This window comes from Cnephaeus nilssonii (assembly GCF_951640355.1).
Source record: "Cnephaeus nilssonii genome assembly, chromosome: 6".
NCBI lineage: Eukaryota > Metazoa > Chordata > Mammalia > Chiroptera > Vespertilionidae > Cnephaeus > Cnephaeus nilssonii.
This window is the reverse complement of record NC_137077.1, coordinates 8,502,163-8,523,402: the sequence shown is the minus strand read 5'-3', so window position 1 is coordinate 8,523,402 and position 21,240 is coordinate 8,502,163. Positions and strand designations below refer to the sequence as shown.

General features: G+C 51.0%; 2 protein-coding genes and 1 long non-coding RNA gene across 8 annotated transcripts in view; 2 read left to right on the top strand and 1 right to left on the bottom strand.

The window, feature by feature from the left end:
- Positions 1 to 2,575, top strand: part of HMGXB4 (HMG-box containing 4) — a 29,750-nt gene extending 27,175 nt beyond the window's left edge. For 3 of the 4 annotated variants that reach the window (XM_079774773.1, XM_079774772.1, XM_079774774.1), the window contains exon 11: positions 189 to 2,575. In XM_079774773.1, coding sequence (XP_079630899.1) covers positions 189 to 233 — 45 coding nt within the window. In that variant the 3' untranslated portion in view covers positions 234 to 2,575. The remainder of the gene's footprint in view (positions 1 to 188) is intronic. The other variant, XM_079774775.1, reaches the window with a different exon arrangement.
- Positions 2,576 to 5,681: 3,106 nt separating this feature from the next.
- TOM1 (target of myb1 membrane trafficking protein) overlaps positions 5,682 to 21,240 on the top strand; it is a 37,641-nt gene continuing 22,082 nt past the window's right edge. The window contains exons 1-2 of one of the 3 annotated variants that reach the window (XM_079775093.1): positions 5,682 to 6,102; positions 20,712 to 20,796. In XM_079775093.1, coding sequence (XP_079631219.1) covers positions 6,051 to 6,102; positions 20,712 to 20,796 — 137 coding nt within the window. In that variant the 5' untranslated portion in view covers positions 5,682 to 6,050. The remainder of the gene's footprint in view (positions 6,103 to 20,711; positions 20,797 to 21,240) is intronic. The other 2 variants (XM_079775094.1, XM_079775095.1) reach the window with 2 other exon arrangements.
- Positions 6,111 to 14,025, bottom strand: LOC307101741. The gene is made up of 3 exons (XR_013813710.1): positions 13,724 to 14,025; positions 9,394 to 12,473; positions 6,111 to 9,034 (listed from the first exon to the last, which is right to left on the bottom strand). It is a non-coding gene; the product is annotated as an uncharacterized lncRNA (long non-coding RNA).

Here is a 21,240-nt window from a genome sequence, read left to right as displayed (position 1 = left end):
CCTAGTATCAATGGGAGAAGCCAGCAGAAAACCTTCTAGCATAACAGGCACAGGATGCCATCTTCATTCTCCCCGTTTTCTCAAACTCTGGTGTTTCTTTCTCACCTGTGTCCCCTGAACAAAGAAATATGTGTCAGGGAACCAAGGCTTAGAACTCTGCAGTTGAACCTTTCCCCCTTGTTTTGCAGGCAAACACACTAGACAACATCGCTTATATCATGCCTGGACTGTGACAGCAGAGAATCCTGGGACAGAAACCTTGTCCTACCCCATTGCTGGTTTGTGTATATAGGACCGTTCCAGATTGCTTCACTGGCCACTGGGTGTAGGTTTTAAATTTTTATATACATACACATAAATATATATATAATGTACAATATATACATAGGATTGTAAACTACTTCGCTTTTAATAATTTTATGAAATGGCAAAGGTTTAGCCAAGAGGAAACCTTGGCATGAAAATGGGCTTGGGATTCTTTTTTCTCCTGTGGTGGATAAATCTGCCTTAAAAATCAATGTTACTTGAGGGCTGGGGCTTGTTCTGGGTGCCAAGTGCATCTCTTTATGGACAGCTAAAATGTGATTTTTTTCCCAAGCTCAGTTGTACCTCCAGACCCATCACTGACCATTTGCCTTACCTGTCTTACAGTCTGAAATGTAAGAGGAAAGATTATGGGAAGATGCCAGTTGACCGAAAGTGCTAAAGCCTTTCAACTTGAAGTGTCTTAGGTGGGAGCTGATAAAATCGTTCCCATCTGAGAGTTATTGCGATGGCTTAGGTGAACCTAGTAGGGGGTTCATTCCAGTTCCTGCGATACAGGTGTCCATGTCTCAACTTATTGTAATCATTGGCAGCCTCGGTAGGGGCCAAGGAGTTCTGTGAGCCCTGGCAGCATAAAACGCCTTGAAGAGGGTAAAGCTGTCATGCCACCAGTTGAACTGCATACATTGTGAGCTGACCCAGAATCTTTGGCCTGCAGAACGAAGAGCTGGTATCTTCCATCTGGCAGCATTCGCTTAGCCACCAAGTCCTCACAGGTTCTGCCTCATTGCTTGGTGGCTGTGGAAGATGAACTTGGCCCAGTGGGATTCTTGGGTTCATCTTATTGGCTCCCCTGGTGGGCAGATACACAGTGTTCTGCATTCCACACATAAGTGAATTGCAAAAAAAGTAGTTGATTCTCATGTAGGTTTATTTATGTGCGCGTGTGAATGTGTTTTAATTATGTGTATTTAACTCTTTAAAATCTTAGATTTTAATTTATCCTGTAAATTTCTGTATATATAATTTAATAACAAAAGCCTCCACCAGCAACAGCATGTGGAAGATACAGATTGTTCTTTCTTCCTCCCTTCCTTCCTCTGAAAACTCCAAATCATCTGCATTTGAAGGTATTGTGCCTCAAAAAGGAATCATTATGTCAGGATTCTAGTTCTTTATAATTCAATAATGTGAAGAAAGTAAAATAAAAAGGAATGTTTTCATTCCCAGCTGCCCTTATTTCCAAAGAACCAGACTTTTGCTTCCTAGATCCAAAGAAGACAGCTGAGCGCTTCAGGGTTGTTTTTAAATGTGTGAGCTTCCCTGCCAAACGCCAGCTCTGAGGGAACTTTCTTCCCCAGGCTCGACGGAGCTCCACAGCATCAAAGTAGAGGTTTGAGGACAGTGCAGCCAGCCCGCACCCTATCGAATGCCTTCCCTTCTCCCCACCAGAGTGGTCGCGGGGCTGTTTCTTAATGGTATTCTGGCTGCTGAATGCCTTTCTCAGCTCAGAGCAGTTTTGAGATTTAATTGGGGAAACGGAAGGAAAGGGGAATGTTTGGGAACCAAAATCAGGAACAGAAATCTTGTTTTGATTTCGTGTGTTAGAACCTGTACCATGCCTCATCTGTACCCACGGAAGTTTCCTGTTTGACACAGGTATCAAGGAGGGGCCTTGAAGACATGGCTTAGTACCGAAAGAAGTCAGTCCTACCATGGTCATTTGTATACATTCATGAAATCCTGATGAGGACCTGCTTTTTGTTTGTTTTCCTTTAAAATCCAATCCTATTGTATTTGTATTTAAAATTTGTACACATTTGTATAATAACCTGTACCTTGTGGTATTTGGTACTATTAGAGGAAAAACTTTGGATTCAGACCTTCTTGCAATTTTTATATCATTGTTTTATTTTTGTTTTTAAAATAAATCCTAGTGGTTTGATCCAAATTCCATTACAGTTGTATAAAGAAATAAAATTTTGTACTTATATTATTAAAAATCACATTTTTAATATTTATAGTCCAGTCTCAGCTATCTTTTCCCTTCTGCCAACCAAAATTGCTCTGGAAGTATAAAACCTGTTTTTCAAACTATATCCCACCATAATATTCTTTTTTTTTTTTTTTTTTAATCTATCTGGAATAGAGGTCAAGTTTCTGATCTTAGCCATTTTCCTATCATCTTGCTCTGTTTCTGTTAACTTTTACATTGTGGCGTCTCTCATGTTCTCTCTTTTGCAAACTACAAACCCAGTGGCTCTGATAAGTATAACTCTGGTTTGTTGACAAATAAAATTGCCTGTACATTAGTGTGTACACCTAACTCAAGAAAATACCAGTCTTGTGTAAGATTCACATCTGAATCATATGTTCCAATATATTTCCTGCTGTTTCAGTACTGTCTTGACTTAGTGATACTGGATCAGTCACTTAATCTTTTTTTTTTTTTAATATATTTTATTGACTTTTTACAGAGAGGAAGGGAGAGGGATAGAGAGTTAGAAACATCGATGAGAAAGAAACATCGATCAGCTGCCTCCTGCACACCCCCTACTGGGGATGTGCTCGCAACCAAGGTACATGCCCTTAACTGGAATCGAACCTGGGACCCCTCAGTCCGCAGGCCTACGCTCTATCCACTGAGCCAAACCGGTTTCGGCCCAGTCACATAATCTTTATAGGTATCCAAAGTCCCATCTGTAAAACAATGTTAATGTCACTTCCCTGTCTCTAAGCCAGAAGCCAGCCAGGCTGACATGAATGTTTAGAAATATTGTGAACATTTAATATATAGAGATTTGACCTTTCAGGGTGTAAAAATTTCAGTGTAAACACAAGGTGTTTAATAGCCATAAATAGTGAAATACTATTGTTAAAAGGCTAACTTCTTATGGAGTAATTTGCATATCTTATCTCATTTAATCCTCCCACAAGCCTTGTGAGTATTATTCTTTACAAGTGAGGAGACAGATGCAGAAAAGTGCTTTTCCTAAGGTTACATGGCTATTAAATGGCAGAGCCAGAATAAGCACGCTGGTATAGCCAGCCCCAAAGCCACTTTCAAAAGTAAATTGTGTATGTAATTCATCAGAATCTTTCTTCAATATTATCTCAAGTATTTAGCAAATGTGATTGTAGGAAACCTCTGAGACCTTTCATTGTTCATATGTCCTTTTGTCCTAGCTGCATTTTATGATACAGGCCTCACTTTTCTTGTCATACTATTGTCTTTAACACGTTAAGCGCCATGTCAGTCACTGGTGACTGACACTATACTTTCCGTCCGGACCTGTCAGTCGCTGGTGCCGCCAGCATATCGGTGAAATCGGATATCGTGGGCTAAACGGAAAGGAAGACAAAACAGGCTTGGTGCTTAACGTGTTAAACTTTGGAGGCAAAGTATCTTGATTTTTGTCTAACAGTACATAAAGGATATAATAGATTACATTTATGCAATATGTCAATCTTAAGGGACCTAAATATTTACCTTCAGGAAGGCATTTGATATTAATAGTGCTAAAACACTTAAAAGGAAAAATTAAAAACATTTACTGAGTTTTGTTTTTGTTAGCAAACGCATTTAAAACATAGCATTTGCCACTTACATTTTTATATATTGTGTTGACAAAATCCACATACTTCCATTTCTAGTTGAAAAGCTATGTAGTATTCTGTTTACATGGAGTTGATGTGATTCCACTCCCTATTTAGGGGACACATGATTGTTTCTGCTTTTTTACTATGAAGGATAAACCTTATGGCCATTTTGTTCTTGGCAGTAAAGCCAAGTTCTCATAATCACTTTAAACCAGAGTGATGATGTAGGAAGGCAAGAACTTCCGGTAAATCACCCCACACAAACTAATGGAAGAATCCAAAGGAAGTTCACACTAAATATACTCCATACAACCAAGCAATAATCTTAAATGAAGAAAAGTATGGATGGTACCTGACACAAAGTTCATCTAATGTACATCCTCCCCTTATAGTCCAAAAACCATTATTGAAAGGTAGATTGACTTAAATGTTCATGTTACTGTGCTGGACAACAGTGGTGAGTAAAGTAGACATAGTATTCCAGCCCTCATGAAGCATCTAGAGCAGTGGTTCTCAACCTTTCTAATGCCGCAACCCTTTAATACAGTTCCTCATGTTGTGGTGACCCCCCACCATAAAATTATTTTCGTTGCTACTTCATAACTAATTTTGCTACTGTTATGAATTGTAATGTAAATATCTGTGTTTTCCGATGGTCTTAGGCTCTACAGCAGGTCTTAGGTTCTCAACCCGTGGGTCGCCTACGACCATCGGAAAACAGATATTTACATTACAATTCATAACAGTAGCAAAATTACAGTTATGAAGTAGCAACGAAAATAATTTTATGGTTGGGGGTCACCACAACATGAGGAACTGTATTAAAGGGTCATGGCATTAGAAAGGTTGAGAACCACTGATCTAGACTGATAGGGGGAAAGGCATTTATTTATTAAGTCTCACATGCATTACTAAAACACTTCACAGCAATTATGACTTCCATAACGTTTTTATATTGTAAAGAAGTTAGCCCTTAAACTGGTTGACATTTGTTAAACAGGTTAACACGCAGAAGTGATTATAAGTTCACATTAGATTTTCCATCCTAAATTTGTGCAGAGTCAATTTACTAGCCTTTCAAGTTTAAGAATCACACAAACTTAATCAATAAATACTAAAGCCCCATACTACCAAAGCAGTGGTTTTGGAGTCTTTAGAAGAAAAAAACCATCGATCCGGCAGCTAATGTAGGTGACATCTGAAACATGGCCCGGACAGAAAGGTTGAAGAACACAGAATTACAAAGCTGGGAAAGGCCTCTGAGAGCCTTAATTCTCAACTTGGGGTCACCAGCTGTGCTTCAGGGACCCCAAAACTCCCCGAAGTTATACTGGATCTCTGCCTTTTCAGAAAGGCTCGGGGCTTCAAATTCTCAAAAGAGCCTGTGACCTAAAAAAGAGAAGAGTTGAGAGTCCTTGAACTAATTCCAGCATCCAGAGAAAATGGGAAGCTGTTTGAATCACACTGTAAATTAATGACAGAGATGTGACCCAGGCACCATTCTCGACATCTGCGTGCTTTCTGCTACGTGGAGCGCTAGCCCGTCCCAAGCCGAATGTATTGAGCTGGCTCTCTGTCAAGGGAGCTCCAACTCCTGGCTCTTGTCTCCTATTTGAGATAAGTGAATCTGGGCTGCACGCACGCCGCAGCTTGCACCTGGGAGACCTCGACCTCAGATAGGAAGAGTCCTATTAGGACAGGGAGACAACAGGCCGGAGAGGGTATCTACCCCCTCGGTGGGTGTGCAGTCACCGTGACGTCCCAAGGACTAAGACATTTAAACGTGAGCGCTGCCGTCGAGCTTGCTCTGTAACCTTAGCCAAGTCACTGCTCCGGTCTGAGACCCGGTTTTCCAGGTGTGTTACACGATCGTCCGGCCACGCCCCTAAACCTTAACTAAGCCTTGGGGGCGTGGCTTAGGGAGCCCCACGCCCCCAGGTCCCCTGCCGCCCTACGTCGTGCGTGACGTCCGTCGACGGCGAGGGAGCCTCAGTGAGGTCACTGCCCTCCCCCTCGGAGTGCCGACCCTCCTCAGGGGTGGGGCCTGTGTCCAATTCCAGACTCGCTCCGCTCCGCCCCCACGGGCGCCTCCTCGCGGGCCAGCCGGCGCGTCACGTGACGGGTCGGCGGCGCTGGCGGTTGCTGTCAGCTGAGATCACGGGTTGGTGGCAGCGGCAGCCGTGGCGATGGACTTTCTCCTGGGGAACCCGTTCAGCTCTCCGGTGGGACAGCGCATCGGTGAGTCCCCGGAGCCTCGCCCAGCCCTGCCGCGAGGCTCCGCGCCCAGCCTGAGCCCCCTCGGGCGCCCGAGGTCCCCAGCCGCACGCCGGAGGGAGGCCGGGAGGGGAACGAGGCTGGCGCGTCTCTCCCAGACCTGGCCCCGCCCCGCCTCCCGCCCCTCTTGATTGACAAAAACCGGGGCCCATTAGGAAGCCTCGGCTTGTGATGGGTGCCTACAGCAGCCAGTAGGTAAAGAGAGAGGGCGGGTCCTCTCGCGGCTCAGCCAATGTTCGGCTGCTGGGGTCGCGAATCCAGGGAGAAAGTTTGAAGGGTTAAAGGGACTACGTGGTTTTGCAGTCGTTGGTTCCTTCGATGTCTCGTCGTCTCTTCCCCAACCCCAGGTCGCGCCGCCTGGTCTCTGGCCCTCTCTTTCCTGGCTCGCCGGGCCCTCCAGACACAGATACCTGAGAAGGGCTAGAAGTCCATTCTCCTGGGATCCGAGACTAGGGCTTGGCGTCTGGGCGGCGACTTGTGGGGGCGGGGGGCGCTAGGCAGCCCTGCCTCCCCGGCCCCGGCCAGATCCTGGGAACCCGCCGGACGAGGCGGCCGGTCCTGGAGACCGAGGCCTCAGGGCGTACCCTCCTCGGCAGCCCGCGCCCACCAGCCTCGGCTGGACGCAGAGTGGCCGACGCTCTGCGCTGGGAGTGGTCTTAGAAACCACCTGATGGCGCCTCCCTCGTTCCCCAGTAAATGGCCCAGCCGAGCACCCTGGCCTTGGCACCGCTTACTCAGAGCCCAGGTCTCCTGACTCCTGACTCCCTGTGGACGGGAGACTGACTGGTGCTGTGACGTTACCTCCGTTGCCTAGGTTTCCTCTCCTGTAATTAGGGGATAATAATGGCCCCTGTCTCCGTGGGGCTGTTGTGAAGATTGACTCGTTAATTAGAACCGTGCCTGGCACATTGCCAGTGCTGTATAAAAGAAAGAGGTAATATTTATTATCATCGTTACTGAAATACCAACAAGTGAGGCTCGGCATTGGTTGGGGGGAGGGGCGGTCCCTAGAAATAGCTGGACAATAGGTCTTCTAGGTTATTCCTGCGCACCCCATGGGAGGACCCACAGGCCGAGGCCCAAACAGCTAACACTTACCCAGGAACAGCCTGGCTGCGCCTCTCTGCACGAAGAAACCGCAGGCCATTCAGTGAAATTCTCTCTTCACCTTTTTGCTGATTTTAGCCTGAAATCCAGACTGGGAAAATTTGATCTTTTAGACAGAACACTCTTTGCATTCGTACTGTCCTGGAAGCCAGACCTCACTTACGTCTGTCGACCGGCTCTGTGTTGTAATCGCCACTGTGGCTCGGTTAATGGCTCTTCCGAGGTTTTGTAATCAAACCTCTCCAAGAGGGGTGTGGCAGCAGAGGATTACACACCAGGAAACTCCTGGACCAGGGAGGGGGGCCTGCCCTCTCAGGACCACCGCCTCCACCCCACTCTCCCACACAGCACCCCCCCAGTGAGTCCCTGTTTTGGAGCTGAAAAGAGGAGGCAGCTCTCCTTTCATCTCTGTTTCCCCAACTACAAGTGGGACTGCTCTCATCACATGCCAAGTCTGAGACTTACTACTTTAAAAAAGAAAATCTGGCCAAGCCAGCCACATTTTCCTGAGGCTTTCTAGAAAAGCTCGCCTGGACTCTGGGCCTCAGTGGTCAAAGAAAACAGCTTCTCTTCTTACGCTGATCCAGGGTTGCCTCCTTGGGCAAGAAATACTCTATCCAAAGACAGTGCTTCTCAATCATAATTCCTTAAAGCACACACCAAGTTTTGCTGCTGGAAGGATCCTTAGCCTGGGCCTCTTCTAACTCTCTTATGAAAACACCGCAGGCGGGGCCCCACCCCGAGAGATCTGGGGTAAAGCCCTAGAATTGGTATTTCTACAAGGTCCCAGGGATGCTAATGACACTGGGTTGGAAACCACATTGAAAATCTATTCCAGCCCATTGCCTTCATTTCTTAAAATATGTTTTTATTGATTTCAGAGAGAGGAAGGGAGATGGAGAGAGAAAGAGAAACGTCATTAACGAGAGAGAATAATCGATCGGCTGCCTCCTACATGCCACCAACAGGGATTCGAACCGTGACCTCCTGGTTCATGGATCTACGCTCAGCCACTGAACCATACTGGCTGGGCCCATCGCCTTCATTTTACACAGGATACTGAGGCCCAGAGAGGGGAAGCTGGAAAGTGTGACTCACCCAGGATCCCAGTGAAATGATAGGAAAGCTGAGATGAACGCCCCAGAGCCACTGAGATTTGAACCAAAGCAGAAGAGGCTGTAAAAGTAAAATTAAATGAAGAATATCAGCCATCGAGTTAATGCCCTCAGTATTCCATATTTTTTCTTTTAGATAAAGAAGCAGAAGTACCACCGATATCTGTGATTATTGGTGACCTAGTTGTAGCTGCTTGTATTTTTGCAAACTGCAGGAGTAAAATAATCTCAAGGCTGCCGACTCCATCCCTGTTGAGAGTAGAGCCCTGTAGAATGGGCGTCCCCAAGCACAGTGGTTCTAATGGTGTTCATCAGGGGTACCATTCACAGAGCTCCGGTGCTGCTCCCTCAACCCCCCCTCTGTGCACCCTTCAAACCCCAGGCATCGCCACCTTACCCCTGAGGTCTTCTCTGACCCCTTCAGGTCCAACCATCGCTTTTGTGCTCTCCCAAAAGCACCCCAGCGCTCGGGCTCCCTCGCTGTCTGCCTTTGCGCTCTGAGCTTCCGCTCCCTCCTCGGTGGAATGGGGGTTACACCAGCATCTACCTCTCGGTGGGTGTGAGAATGAAGTGAGATATCCCTGGAGAGAGCTTGCCGGTGTGCGTGAAACAGTAGCTCTTGCTGTCACCATCGTCATTTGTATTATTGCCACCATCATCACACCAACAGGGCACTGTCCCATTATGTGGAGAAAAGGAAGGTAACAGTTGGTGAGCAAATATCACGTGCCACGTGCCATGCTAGTCTCCTAGGTATGACTCTTCATGGTGGCCCTACAGATATGCCTATCTTTCCCCTTTTCACCAAAAGTCTAAGGGGAGGTATCACTACCCAAGGCCTCACAGCTCATCAGGGTGGGAGTCCAGACGCAGAGCCCTGCTCCTCTCTCACACCCTTATCCCGCTGCCTCTGGCTGACGGCTGCTTAGTTGAAATTTACATCAGTCCCACCCTTCAAGATCCACAGTTACTGCTCTACCTACAGACTAGCTTTCCTGGCTCTGACGCGCGTTGCCAGGTCACTCTCCCTCACCTGAGAGCAGGAGAGCTTCCCAGGAGCCGCAGGCTGTGGCTGAAAGGATCCCAGAGAACTAGGACTAGGCAGTGTTGACACAGCTGTCTTCTTCCAAGGATTTCAAAACCTTTTCAAGGTATTCTCTGAGGACACACTCCCTGGCCACCTTTTAGAGACAGACGTCAGAAGGCAACCCACCAATCCATTTTCAATTTCTGGCTGTCACCTCATCGCTGGGTCTTTGAGCCAGAGACACAACGGACTCATGAAAGCAAGCTACACACCAGCAGTGACTAATTTAAATGTGGGCAACCCTGGGGACCAGCCCCCAGTCACTGGGATAGGGGAACGGGTAGCTGGATGTGATGGGAGGTCTCAGAGCCTAAGGATGAATGAACCCTGGGGTGGATGGGAGAAGGCGAAAGGTCAGGGAGAGCTGCTCTCGGAGCCACAAGAAGGAATCGTGGACAAGAGACCAGAGATGTCCACTAGGGAGAGAATACCTCGGGCCCTCTGGGATGCCATTTTGGGAGTGATGAGCTAAAAACCAAACTGGATGCTCAAGCAACATTGTCGAGGGGCCACCAGGCTGGGAGGCAGGAACCCGGGGTCCAGCTCCAGCTCTGTTCCCGCCACATTCCCTCTGCATCGCCCACGCCCTTGTCTGAAAAGTAGCAGAGCCACCCACCGTTCTCCCTCTGTTCCCCAGGGGATCAGTGAGGAACCACTGAGGGGACAGGTGAGGACAGGGAAGGATTGATCCCAGAGGGAAGAGAGGAACTGATGGCCATTGTGGAGGAATGATAGAGCTGATTCCACAAGGCTCAGGGAGAGCCCAGTGCCAGCGCAGATAGCTGTCCCTGCCACCTTTCAGAGACGGGACTGGCTGCCTTGTTTGGTAGTGAGCGCCCCACCCCTGGAGGTGTGAAAGCAGAGGGAAGGGGGGGCTGTAGAGGAGTCCTGCATTGGCTGTCGGGGTGGACTAGGCCAGTCTCTGCAGACTTTCTGTAAAGCATCAGTAGTAATACTTCTGGTTTTGTGGGCCATTTGGCCTCTGTTGCAACTACCCAACTCTGCCGTTATATTGCAGAAGCAGAGGCGGCCGCATCTGTCCATGAATGAGCGTGACTGTCCGATCAAACCTTAGTTACGGACACTGAAATTTGAATTTCATGTAATTTTCACATTGTGAAATATTATTATTCTTTGGATTTTTTTCCAACCATTTAAAGGTGTAAAGACCATTCTTACTTTGGCCTTACAAAAACACTGAATTTGGCACCATGGGCTCCTAGTTTGCAGGCCTCTGGGTCAGACCAGCTGGCCAGAGACAGAATGTTGGGAGAACAGTGTCTTCAGAGTGGGGTCCTGGGGCACCCACATCAGGGATGCTTGAGGTCACTCCAGCCGTGGGCCCCCTGAGTCGGAATCTCTACCCCTTCCCATAGCGTGCCAGGAAGCCCTGGCTCCTTGATCTCTAAGTGCTGGAGCCATGTTAGAGCCAAAGTCTGTCTTCAGGGTCACAGGGCATGATGTCGAGAAAGGGCTCTTGAGTCAGACCAGGTGGTCTGAGTCCGGGTTCAGACTGCATCGGCTTTGCTACTTGGGGCAAGTTCCCTAACCCCTCTGTGCTTCAGTTTCCTGCCTATAAAGGAAGGGTAATAATAGCACCTGTCAGTCGGGGTTGTTGTGTTGTCATGTTGTGAAGCATTTGGCACGGTGCCTGCCAGCCTACACGTGTCCATAATTGTGAGCCAGTGTGGTTTTCGTTGGTGGATCCTCATTGCTGGGGCACAGTCTGGGTCAGTGGCAGAGCCAGGGTGCCATCCCAGGGCCCTGACTCTCGTGCAGCCTGTGTCGGTCTTGACGTGACTTGGGAAAGAGCAGTCACTGGCTGGGTGGCAGCCACATTTACCGGTCAGGTTTCAGGGTGTGGGGAGAACCGATTCTCACTTGGGAATTGGAGCCTTTGACTGCCCCTGTGGATGGAGCTGATGAATAGGTTTTGTTCCCTCACTGAGCTCAAAGAAATAAGAGTAAAGTCCCGGATTTCCGCTCTTTTGATTTTAGTGAAAAAAACAAAATCCCTCAGTGTCTTCTAATTAGCTTGGGGCCATCACCCATGAGCAGCAGGGAGATTCAGGACCAGTTAACTCGTTACCTCCTTACCCAGGGCCGTGGATCTAGGCGAGGCTCTCCAGGCTCCTCCTTTGGGCACCACCTGATGTTTTAGATCTGCCCCGGGCTGCCTCCAGTTTTATTTTCATGGTGTTTTCCTTTTGTTGGCTCACCTTTTTAAATTTGGCCTCTTCCTGTGTAATTATATCCATGAAATCATTACTTGGATGAGCTAGTTCATGCTCTTTTCCTAGTCCACATTAAATTGAATATTTAACTCTAGAAATGTCTTTAAATGTGCCCGTGAGACCATCTGACATGATCCTAGGTAGCACTTGGTCAGAGCTTGGACTTCTGCGTCAGAACATCTGGGTTTAAATGCCAGCTCCACCCCTTCCTAGCTGTGTCCCCAGGCAAGTGACAAAACCTCCCAGGGACTGATGCCTTGATGGGCTGTGGGAACCTTGGCAACTGATGGAGCATCCAGGCCCCAAGGACAGACGCTAGGCTTCGCTCCTGGTGGGGCAGGTAGAGCAGGGAAGGAAGGGAGGGGGAGAAGAGGGGATGGGGGGCCAGCCAGACCGCACGAGGCTGACAGTTGAAGGAGAACTGAAGGACGGACAGAGTTGTCCCCAGGTGGATTGGAACTTGTTTGCATTGGTTACTGTAAACCCCTGGGGTGGTTAACTTTATGTGCAACTTAGCTGGGCGATGGGACCCAGATACTTGGTCAAACGTTATTCTAGATGTTTCTGTGAAGGTAGTTTTTAGATGAGATTAATGCTGAGGAAAGCAGATTACCCTCTAGAGTGGTGGGCCACAGCCGGTCAGTGGGAAGCCTTCATAGAAGAAAAACTGGCCTCCCCCAAAGTGGGAATCCTGCCAGCAGGCGACCTTTGGATCGGAGCTGTGCCTGTCCCCTGGGTCTCCAGCCCGCAGGCCTACTTGTAGATTTTGGACTTGATCACATGAGCCAATCCCTGAGAGAGAGAGAGAGGGTGGGGGGGGGGGGGGGGTCACTAATCACTAACATCTTTCACACACAGGTTGGGGGAGGAAAAAAGAATGTCATATACTCCTTGGCCAGCCACTTCAAGCCTCTGCTTCACAGCCTTGCTCTCTCTTATCTGATAGGTTTTTAAAACCCTCCTTCACCTGCCCTGGCTGGTGTGGCTTGATTCTTGGGTGTCCTCCCGAGCACTGAAGGGTTGCTGGTTCAATTCCCGGTCAGAGCACGTGCCCAAGTTACAGGCTCAAATGCCAGTGCGGGGCATGTGGGAGACAGCCGATCGATATTCCACTCTCGAACCGATGTCTCTCTCTCTCCCCCTCTCCCTTCCTCTCTCTCCAAACATTAATAAAAAAACAAAAAACTTCTTAACCTAACTGAGATATTTTTCATTTGGTACTATAGTTGTTACATCAACTCTGACATTGTGGGCTGTCTTCTGTAGAGTATTTTAGGGTTCCTCTGCGGCCTGTGGTTACAAAATGGCAGGAGAGAGGCAGCCAGGCTTTTGAAGAAAGACTGCTCAGCAACTTAGGAAACTGGTGCAACTTTCCAAGCTCGGTCTGGAAAGGGCTGTTCATTTGAAAAGTTGGCTTCAGCCCTAACTGGTTTGGCTCAGTGGCTAGAGCGTCGGCCTGTGGACTGAAGGGTCTCAGGTTCGATTCCGGTCAAGGGCATGTACCTTGGTTGCGGGCACATCACCAGGAGGGGGTGTGCAGGAGGCAGCTGATCGATGTTTCTTTCTCATCGATGTTTCTAACTCTCCCTCTCCCTTCCTCTCTGTAAAAAATCAATAAAATAAAAGAAAAAGAAAAGTTGACTTCAAGACAGTTTTGCTGTGAGGAGAGGGGGAGTCTGCATTTGTAGTGGAAAATGTTTGCTTTAGTGCTTGCTGTGTGCTAGATAGGATAGCAGGCATTTAAAGTGCATTCTTTCATTCGTGCTCACACAGCCCTGCATGGTGAGTGGTAGTTAGTCCCATTCGGCAGAGGAGGAAGTGAGGCCCAGAGGATTGACTCGAGGCACACCCCTGGTGAGGACTCGAACTGGGATGTGTCTGTGGCCAGATCCCACACCCCAACTTTGCTACCCCATTGCTTCCCCATAGAACTGAAAGGGACCTGCTGGATTTCCTTTTAAGTGGAAATGTCTGGGTCCGTCTAGAACGAGTCTGTTCATGATGGTTCTGTCTATGTCCCCCCCCCCCACACACACACACACCTTTAGCACATGGTTCCATCCTGGTGCTGCCTCCCGGAGCAGGAAGCAGGCAAGGTCCCAGCTGCAGCTGCCCCAGAGAATTCCACGTATGTCTCAGGGGCCAGAGCAGGGTCACAGGTCACAGGGCCACTCCTAGCTGCGAGGAGACTAGAAAAGCTGAACACCATGGACCAGGGGAAAGTATCTTCACCACAGACCCTGGGAGTCCCTTTCATGTGGTGGGGTTAATGAATATCTAATATAGTTCCCGGTGCCCTGATACAATACCATTCCAGCGTGAGCAGGTAAGCCAGTTCCCACACCACGTTTCCGGATGGAGGGCCAGCTGGCCTGCGTCCCAGCGGGATCGGTCAGAGTGGGAAGGCTCTGGAGAGCAGGTCCTGGTGCAGTGTTCACAGGAAGAGGATATTAGCATGGGGGCAGATCAGGAAGGGCTGCCCATTTGAAGAAAGATGTGGTTTCTACACATAAGCTATTAAGGAATCAATGGGGGCCAAAAGGTGGGGGTATTTCATTTAAATTAAAGTGTTATAAAGGTTTCTTGTGCTGGTGAACATGGCTTCATCCGTCATTCAGTCATTCAGCAAACATTTACTGCAGGTTTGTCACACGCCCGGTCCCAACTAGTATAGAGAATTTGGTGATTCTTGAGCTATAATTTCCACCCTTGAGCTCACAGCCTAGTGGGAGAGACAAAGAAATCAGTACTATAGAGGTATTTTACCAACTCCACTAAACAGAGCTTGTCGCTGTGGTCTGTGCGAAACGCTGCTGGCCCAGAGTGGGGTCAGGGCAGGCTCCACAGGGAGAGGGCTACCTTGAGCTGGGCTTAGGAGCTCAAGGTGAGATGGAGGGGTGGGGAGGGAAGAGCACATTCCTGGAAGGAGCACAGAAGCCTGAAGGAGTAGGACTGACGGCAGAAGGCCAGGGTGAGAGGAGGAAGTGGGGAGAAGGGCTGGGCTGGGTCTCCACCCAGCGTCTGGCCGGCAGGCGCCTGTGAGGCCCAGGGTAGCTCCGATTCCAGAGTGCAGCAGTCCCGTGGGGAAGCCAGGGCACCACAAGGCTGTCAGTCAGGGGACCTCTGCCGCAGGTGACAGGGACCCAGCCACCACAGGCCGAGCCCACCACCACTCGCGATGCTTGCCTAACAAGAAGTCTGAAGGCGGGTGCTTTCAGGGTCGGCGCGACAGTCAGTGATATCTTTAACATCCAGGCTCTTTCTCTGTCCTTGGCATGTTGTTTTTTTGGTTCGAGCTAGCCACCTCCCAGGCTCACATTCCAGGCACCATGCTCCCATGCTAGCCTCCCACGAAAGGAAGGAAGGAGCGGGGAGAAAAGGCTTCCCCTCCTGGACTGTGCCCTGTGTCCCAGCAGTGCCTCTCAGCAGTGCCGCCCAACAGATGTCCCCTTACTCCCCAGGGATCAGAGCCGGCCGCTTGCCCACTTCTGGACCAGGCACCCAGGGTATGAGATCGCGGCTTTGGGCAGTGAGAAGGAAGGGACGGCTCTCGGGTAGGCCAGGAAGGCGGCTGCCGCTGTGGGGCTTGGTGTGGTTGCCTGCCTGAGTCCCTCCTTCCAGCCTGAGGTTGGTCTGTCCCTCTGCCTCAGCAACCACTCCCTTCTCCCCTGGCCGCCTCCCTCCTCCTGGGACCTCCAGCCTCCCTCAGGTCACTCTCCCAGTCCCTCAAGCCCTCCTTCTTCCCACCGCCCTTGTTGATTCATCCTTGATTCATTCACTCAGCCCATGCCTCTCCTCCACCTTCCAGGCCTGGAGCTCATGCTCTGCACTCACTCCCACGGCACCTCCTGTTGAACCTTCCGGTGCCCTCGCCGGTGCTCACCCTCCTCGCAGCTCCACAGGACCCTGAACTGGCTTCCGTCCTCTCACTTGTCCATTTTGCACTGAGAATGCTTGTCCAGCTGTTACCCTGACCACCAGGACCACCTCAAGGGCTGGGATTCTCTTCTCCATCTTTGCTCCTCCAGCACCTGGCACAGAACTGGACATAGAACAGCAGCTCAGGGAGCATGGGGGAGGGCGGGGAGGGGGACAGATGGCAGGAAGAAGGCATGCAGAAGGCAGGTGCCTGAGTGGAGGGGCTAAGAGACACTCGGGCGGAGGCCGATGGAGGGTGGGAAAGTAAACAGAGGGGTGTTCCTTAAAGCAAATTCCAAACATCATATTTCATTCATCAGTATTTCAGTGTGTCTCTAAAAGTTACGGAATAGGGTTATTATTTTAATACAAACAAGCCATAACCATAATACTATTATACACTTTTAAAACTTGTACCGATGTGTTTTTAGAGCCTGAAAACAGTCAAGACTAGATGGAAATCTTCACAAAGGGTCACTGTGGGTCCTTTGAGTGATATGAGTAGGTGACTTTTACGCTGGAAAAATGGCATCAGTAAATGTGAAATGACTAAAAAGGAAATGACTGTGCGTGTGCTCGCGGGGCACCAGTCATCGGAGGGGGCTCTCAGGAGAGGACCTCTGGGAGCCGCCCAGAGTTGAGCAGCATGCGGCTGTCTTCTCCACCTGGTCAACCAGCTCCCGGTCTGTCCCTGTCCGCTGGTCAGGGAACTGGTGGGACTAGGTCTGCTTTCCACATGGGCCTTTAAGGCATTCCCTTGCTATTTACAGACCCTATGTCATTGAATCTAAGATATCATGGGGTGTAAAAAGAAAAAGCTGCCAACTGAGCTCTGATAGGTCATCCTTTGTAAGAAGCATCCCAGTATCAAGGGGTTCAGGAGTGGAAAGGGGTCAGTGGAACAGAGAGCGCTATCCAGGGTGGGGTTGGGGAGGGGACTCAGCATTGACCTGAAGCAGCGAGGCCATCTGAAGGCTCAGCAAGCCCTTCTACAAACATTGACCGAACCCCTGTTCTCTGCCCCACCAGAGAATAGGGCTGGTGAGAGAGAGATGTCCCCAAGAGCTCAGCGCCCACCCAAGGCAGAAGAGACATCCTCAAGGCAGAGCAGGGTGAGAGTGTACGAGTTTAGGGCCACAAAGGCCCGGGTTTGCCCCCCTCCCCTCCCGGGCACTGGGCATCACCTGCCCTCCTGCCCCCAACATAAGGTGGGTGAGGACGTGTCTTTGGTGGCCACTCTTTCCTGCTCTCAGCCCAAGTCAGGTCATGGTGCCTCGCGGCTATCGGTCACTGCTCCTTCCCTGACATTGTCTGGCTGATAAGTCAGTGTCCACGAAGCCGACAGATTTATCTTGGTTTGACAGATGAGAAAAGGGACACTTAGAGGGCTTGGGTCCTTGCCCATGGTCTCCTGAGTGACGACGTGGGGCCAGACTTGTCCCGCTCCAAGCCTGTGCCGCTGCCCCACCTGACTGCGCTTGCCACGGTGCCAGGCGGTGCTGGGAGGCGGTGTCTGACCAGGCCCAGCATGGGGAGGACAGGCTACTGAGCAGACAGACGGGCCAGCCAGTCCTAGACAACATGCGGCCTAGCGACTGGTGGAGGCTTGCGGGGCCTGGCCTCCTCCGGAGCTGGGACAAGAGCGGAACTACTACCAGGGCTTTCAAAGGTTGCCACCGACAGCTCAGAGGTCAGAAGTCAGCTGTCACTCTCTGGGAACTCGTCACCATTGTCCGTGTTCCTTATTCCTCCTTCTTAAAATAGCTAGCTGAGCCCTAACTGGTTTGGCTCAGTAGATAGAGCGTCGGCCTGCGGACTGAAGGGTCCCAGGTTCGATTCCAGTCAAGGGCATGTACCTTGGTTGTGGGCACATCCCCAGTAGGGGGTGTGCAGAAGGCAGCTGATGGATGTTTCTCTCTCATCGATGTTTCTAACTCTCTACCCTCTCCCTTCCTCTCTGTAAAAAAATCAATAATATATATATATATTTAAAGAAAAAAAATAGCTAGCTGAGTTACTTTTGTGGTTAAACACAGAAACAAAACAAATATTCCCAGGTTCCTGTGGGTTTAAATTTCTCCCCTTAATGGAACACACCAACTCATGGAATCTTCATTCAGGAAGTCTCCCCAGTCCTGTCCACTCCCAGACCTGAAGGGAAGGAGGAAGGTGAGTGTGGTGGAAGGGCCGGGCCTGATGTGGGCACCCCCTCGTCTGCTGAAATTGTTCAGATGGGCCTGTCTCTCCTCTTCCTCTGCCCTTCCTGTTTAGTCTGCCTGAAACTCCCCTTTTTCTCCCTCCCGCCCAAAACCACTCCATCCCCTGAATGGCTCTGCCCAGTGCTGGCACTGAGGACTAAAGAGTTGTTTGGTGTTTTTTGTTTTTTTTTATATTTTATTAATTTCTTACAGAGAGGAAGGGAGAGGGATAGAGAGTTAGAAACATCGATGAGAAACATCGATCAGCTGCCTCCTGCACACCCCCTACTGGGGATGTGCCCGCAACCAAGGTACATGCCCTTGACTGGAATCGAACCTGGGACCCTTCAGTCTGCAGTTCGATGTTCTATCCACTGAGCCAACCCGGTTAGGGCGAGGACTAAAGAGTTTGCCAGCTGTGCTCCGACTCGTGCTCGAGGTCCCTCTGCACCCACCTTGATTCCTCGGGATGGCATCCTGACAGATATCCCAGCTGCCCCCGTAACCCCTTCTAAACCCATGCCCTCTCCCCCCGGAGAAGAGGGGTGTCCATCATGTTCAGGGGTCGCTGGGGTCGTAAGGGATCTGATAGAGGAGCTACTTCCAGGCTTGCTGGTGGAGCCAGGGTCCGGGAGGAGGAGCAGGTGCCTGCGTGGTCCAGGGAGCCCTCTGGGACAGCAGAGCTCCCGACCCCTGAGCAAGACGGGCCAGTGGCACCCGTGGCCGCTCCTCCCTGGCCACCTGGCACAGCCGTGCACCTCCGTTTCCTCGTCAGTTGGTGGAGGCGGTAACGTGCACCTTACACGTGTGAGGATCAGTCACACTTACGGAAGCAGCTGCCTGTGCTGGGTGTTGCGCAGTGTATGACTTGGGGCGTAAAGCGTTGTTGTTGTCGAAGGGCCTGGAGGCCTGGCTGAGGGCTCAGGGCCTTTGAAGGATTTGGGGCCCAGACGGACACCATCACTTTCAAGTCTCAGAAAGTTGAGTGTGGGCAGCAGGGAGAATGGACGGGAGGAGCGAGGCAGGAGGAGCTGAGGCAGTGGTCCGAGCGCAGCGGGTGGAGGCCGGCTGGGCAGTGGAGGAGGGCGGGTGAGGAGATGGGAGGATGGGAGTCGGAGCTGGATGTGCCAGTCAGAGTAGTCCAGGAGTCGGGTGACTAATCCTTCCGGCCTATGGCGGGTCCTGAGACGTGGCTTCTGAGGGGGCAGGTTCTGCATGGTGATGAGCCACTGCCCCCTAACCCCAGAGTAGGTCCGCCCTCTGCTCAGAGGGGCTTGTCCATCCTTGGTTCTTCCCATTAGCTCAGTAAGTGTGTGAGTCCCCAAGGGTGGAGAGTGTGACGCAAAGAAGCCACACTCCACAAAATGGTAGGGTGAACAGTCCATCTCTCAACCCTTTTAAAGGCGGCCCTTCCTCATCCCTCCCCCAGCCATAGTCCAGGAAATACAGCAACCCCTCCCTGCCGCTGGGTCCCTACCTGGATGCCTCAGCTGCCCGGCATGTCCTGGGCCGTCCTGGCATCCATCTGGTGGCTGCAGGGCCCAAGGTAGGACTCAGGGTGGAATGAAGTCAGGCCAGTTTGAAAACCGAAGTCACAGAAGCCACAGTTACAGGGAGCTGGCTGTGCTGGCCCAGCCCAGGGATTGCCCTACAGGATGGGATGGGCCTGCCTGCCTGGCTGGAACAGGGCCTTCCCAGTCACACGGAGACAGCCCGCCCTGCCCTGACAGGCCTGGGCGCAGAGCCCCAGCCTCTCTGGGCGCCGTAGGGTTGGGGCCATGTCCATCTGGGTCCACCATTGCATCCCCAGCGCGTGAGCAGGCCTGACGCTCCAGCAGCTGTGCAGCCCCCCGAGTCTGTCTGTCCCTGTGAACAGGGTGATGCGCGCCTCCCTTGCAGGACGGTTGTGCCATCACATCACGTTCCACGTGCCCGTCATCGAGCACTCCTGGTAGGCGAGAGCTGGCTGACAGTGCGGGGCCAGCAGGCACGTGAGCCCGGCGGGGTGTGAGCACTCACGCCCGGAGCCAGGGTCTGGAAGCCAGGGAGACGGCCCTGGTGCCTGAACCTTAAAGCGCTGATGAAGTCCTGTTTTGTCACACACTTACATATGGTAGAAGTGCATGTGTATGCCTGACGTACCAGCCAGGGGCACGTGCGTGATGGAATGTGGCCTGAAAAAGGCAGCAGACAAATCGTCCATGCGCGCTGTGGTGGAACTTATTTAAAGACTGCGCTGTGTGAGAAGAATCTAGAGGGGTGGCGTGTTCGAGCGGAGGGACGGCACTTCGCTTCTTAAAGAACACGTGTGAGTGTCCTCCCATCATCGTTCCTGTGATGGACACCAGGCGAAATAGTTTATTTATAAAAACAAAACACTCTATATTGCCCTGGCTCAGTTGGTTGAGCATCATCCCCTGCACCAAAAGGTCACTGGTTCAATACCTGGTCAGGGCACTTGCCCAGGTTGTGGGCTCGATCCCCAATGGGGGGCATGCAGGAGGCAGCTGATAGATCTTTCTCTCTCTAAAATTAACAAAAACATTATTTAAAAAAAACAACAAAAAAAACCTCCATATTGTCACATGAAAACAAGCACTCTGAAGCCAGCGCTGCTGGATTCGAGCACCTGCTCACCCGTTCAGTGCTCTGAGCCACGGCTTCTCAGCCATCACAGGACAGCGCATTCCCAGCCCAGTGTGGCTTCTAATAAGAGTTAAGTGACAAAATGGGACAGTGTAGGTGGCATAGCTTACACAGCGCCCGGCCCATCTTAGGTTCCCAGAAAGCATCCACTGTCCTCCCTCCTCTCCTCTCTTCCCGCCCTACCCCCATCACCACACCACACCCCACTCTTTGAATTTATTATCTGGGACCCCACACGCCTTTGTGACTTGTGCTTTCCTCTCCTCAGAGAAAGCTACCGATGGCTCCCTGCAGAGCGAGGACTGGGCCCTCAACATGGAGATCTGCGACATCATCAACGAGACGGAAGAAGGGTAAGCTGGGGCACAGGCGGGACAGCCAGCTGCAGTCAGCGTCGACCCTGCCGCACCCCTCCTCCGGCCCGAGAGCCCCCACCCCATCCCACCACCTCTGTGGGCAAAGGCAGAGCCCTGTGTGCCCCTCGGGGCCAGGAGGGCTGCAGAGGTCGTCTGAGCCCCACCCCGGGCAGGAACATGCATTTTGGAGCCACGGTCCTGTCAACCCTCTCGGCAGATGGGTGAGAGGCCCGGAGATGCCGGGTGTGCGGCTGGCCCGTGGCCCCGGATGCTCTCGCCCATTAACAAAAATAATGTTTTTGTTAATTTGAGAGAGAGAGAAAGGGAGAGGGAGGGAGGGGGAGAGAGAAACCTAAATCAGCTGCCTCCCGCCCATGCAGCCTCTGAGCAGCACCCCAGCCGGGCAGGTCTTCCTAAGACGTCACCTGGGCAGCGTCTTCC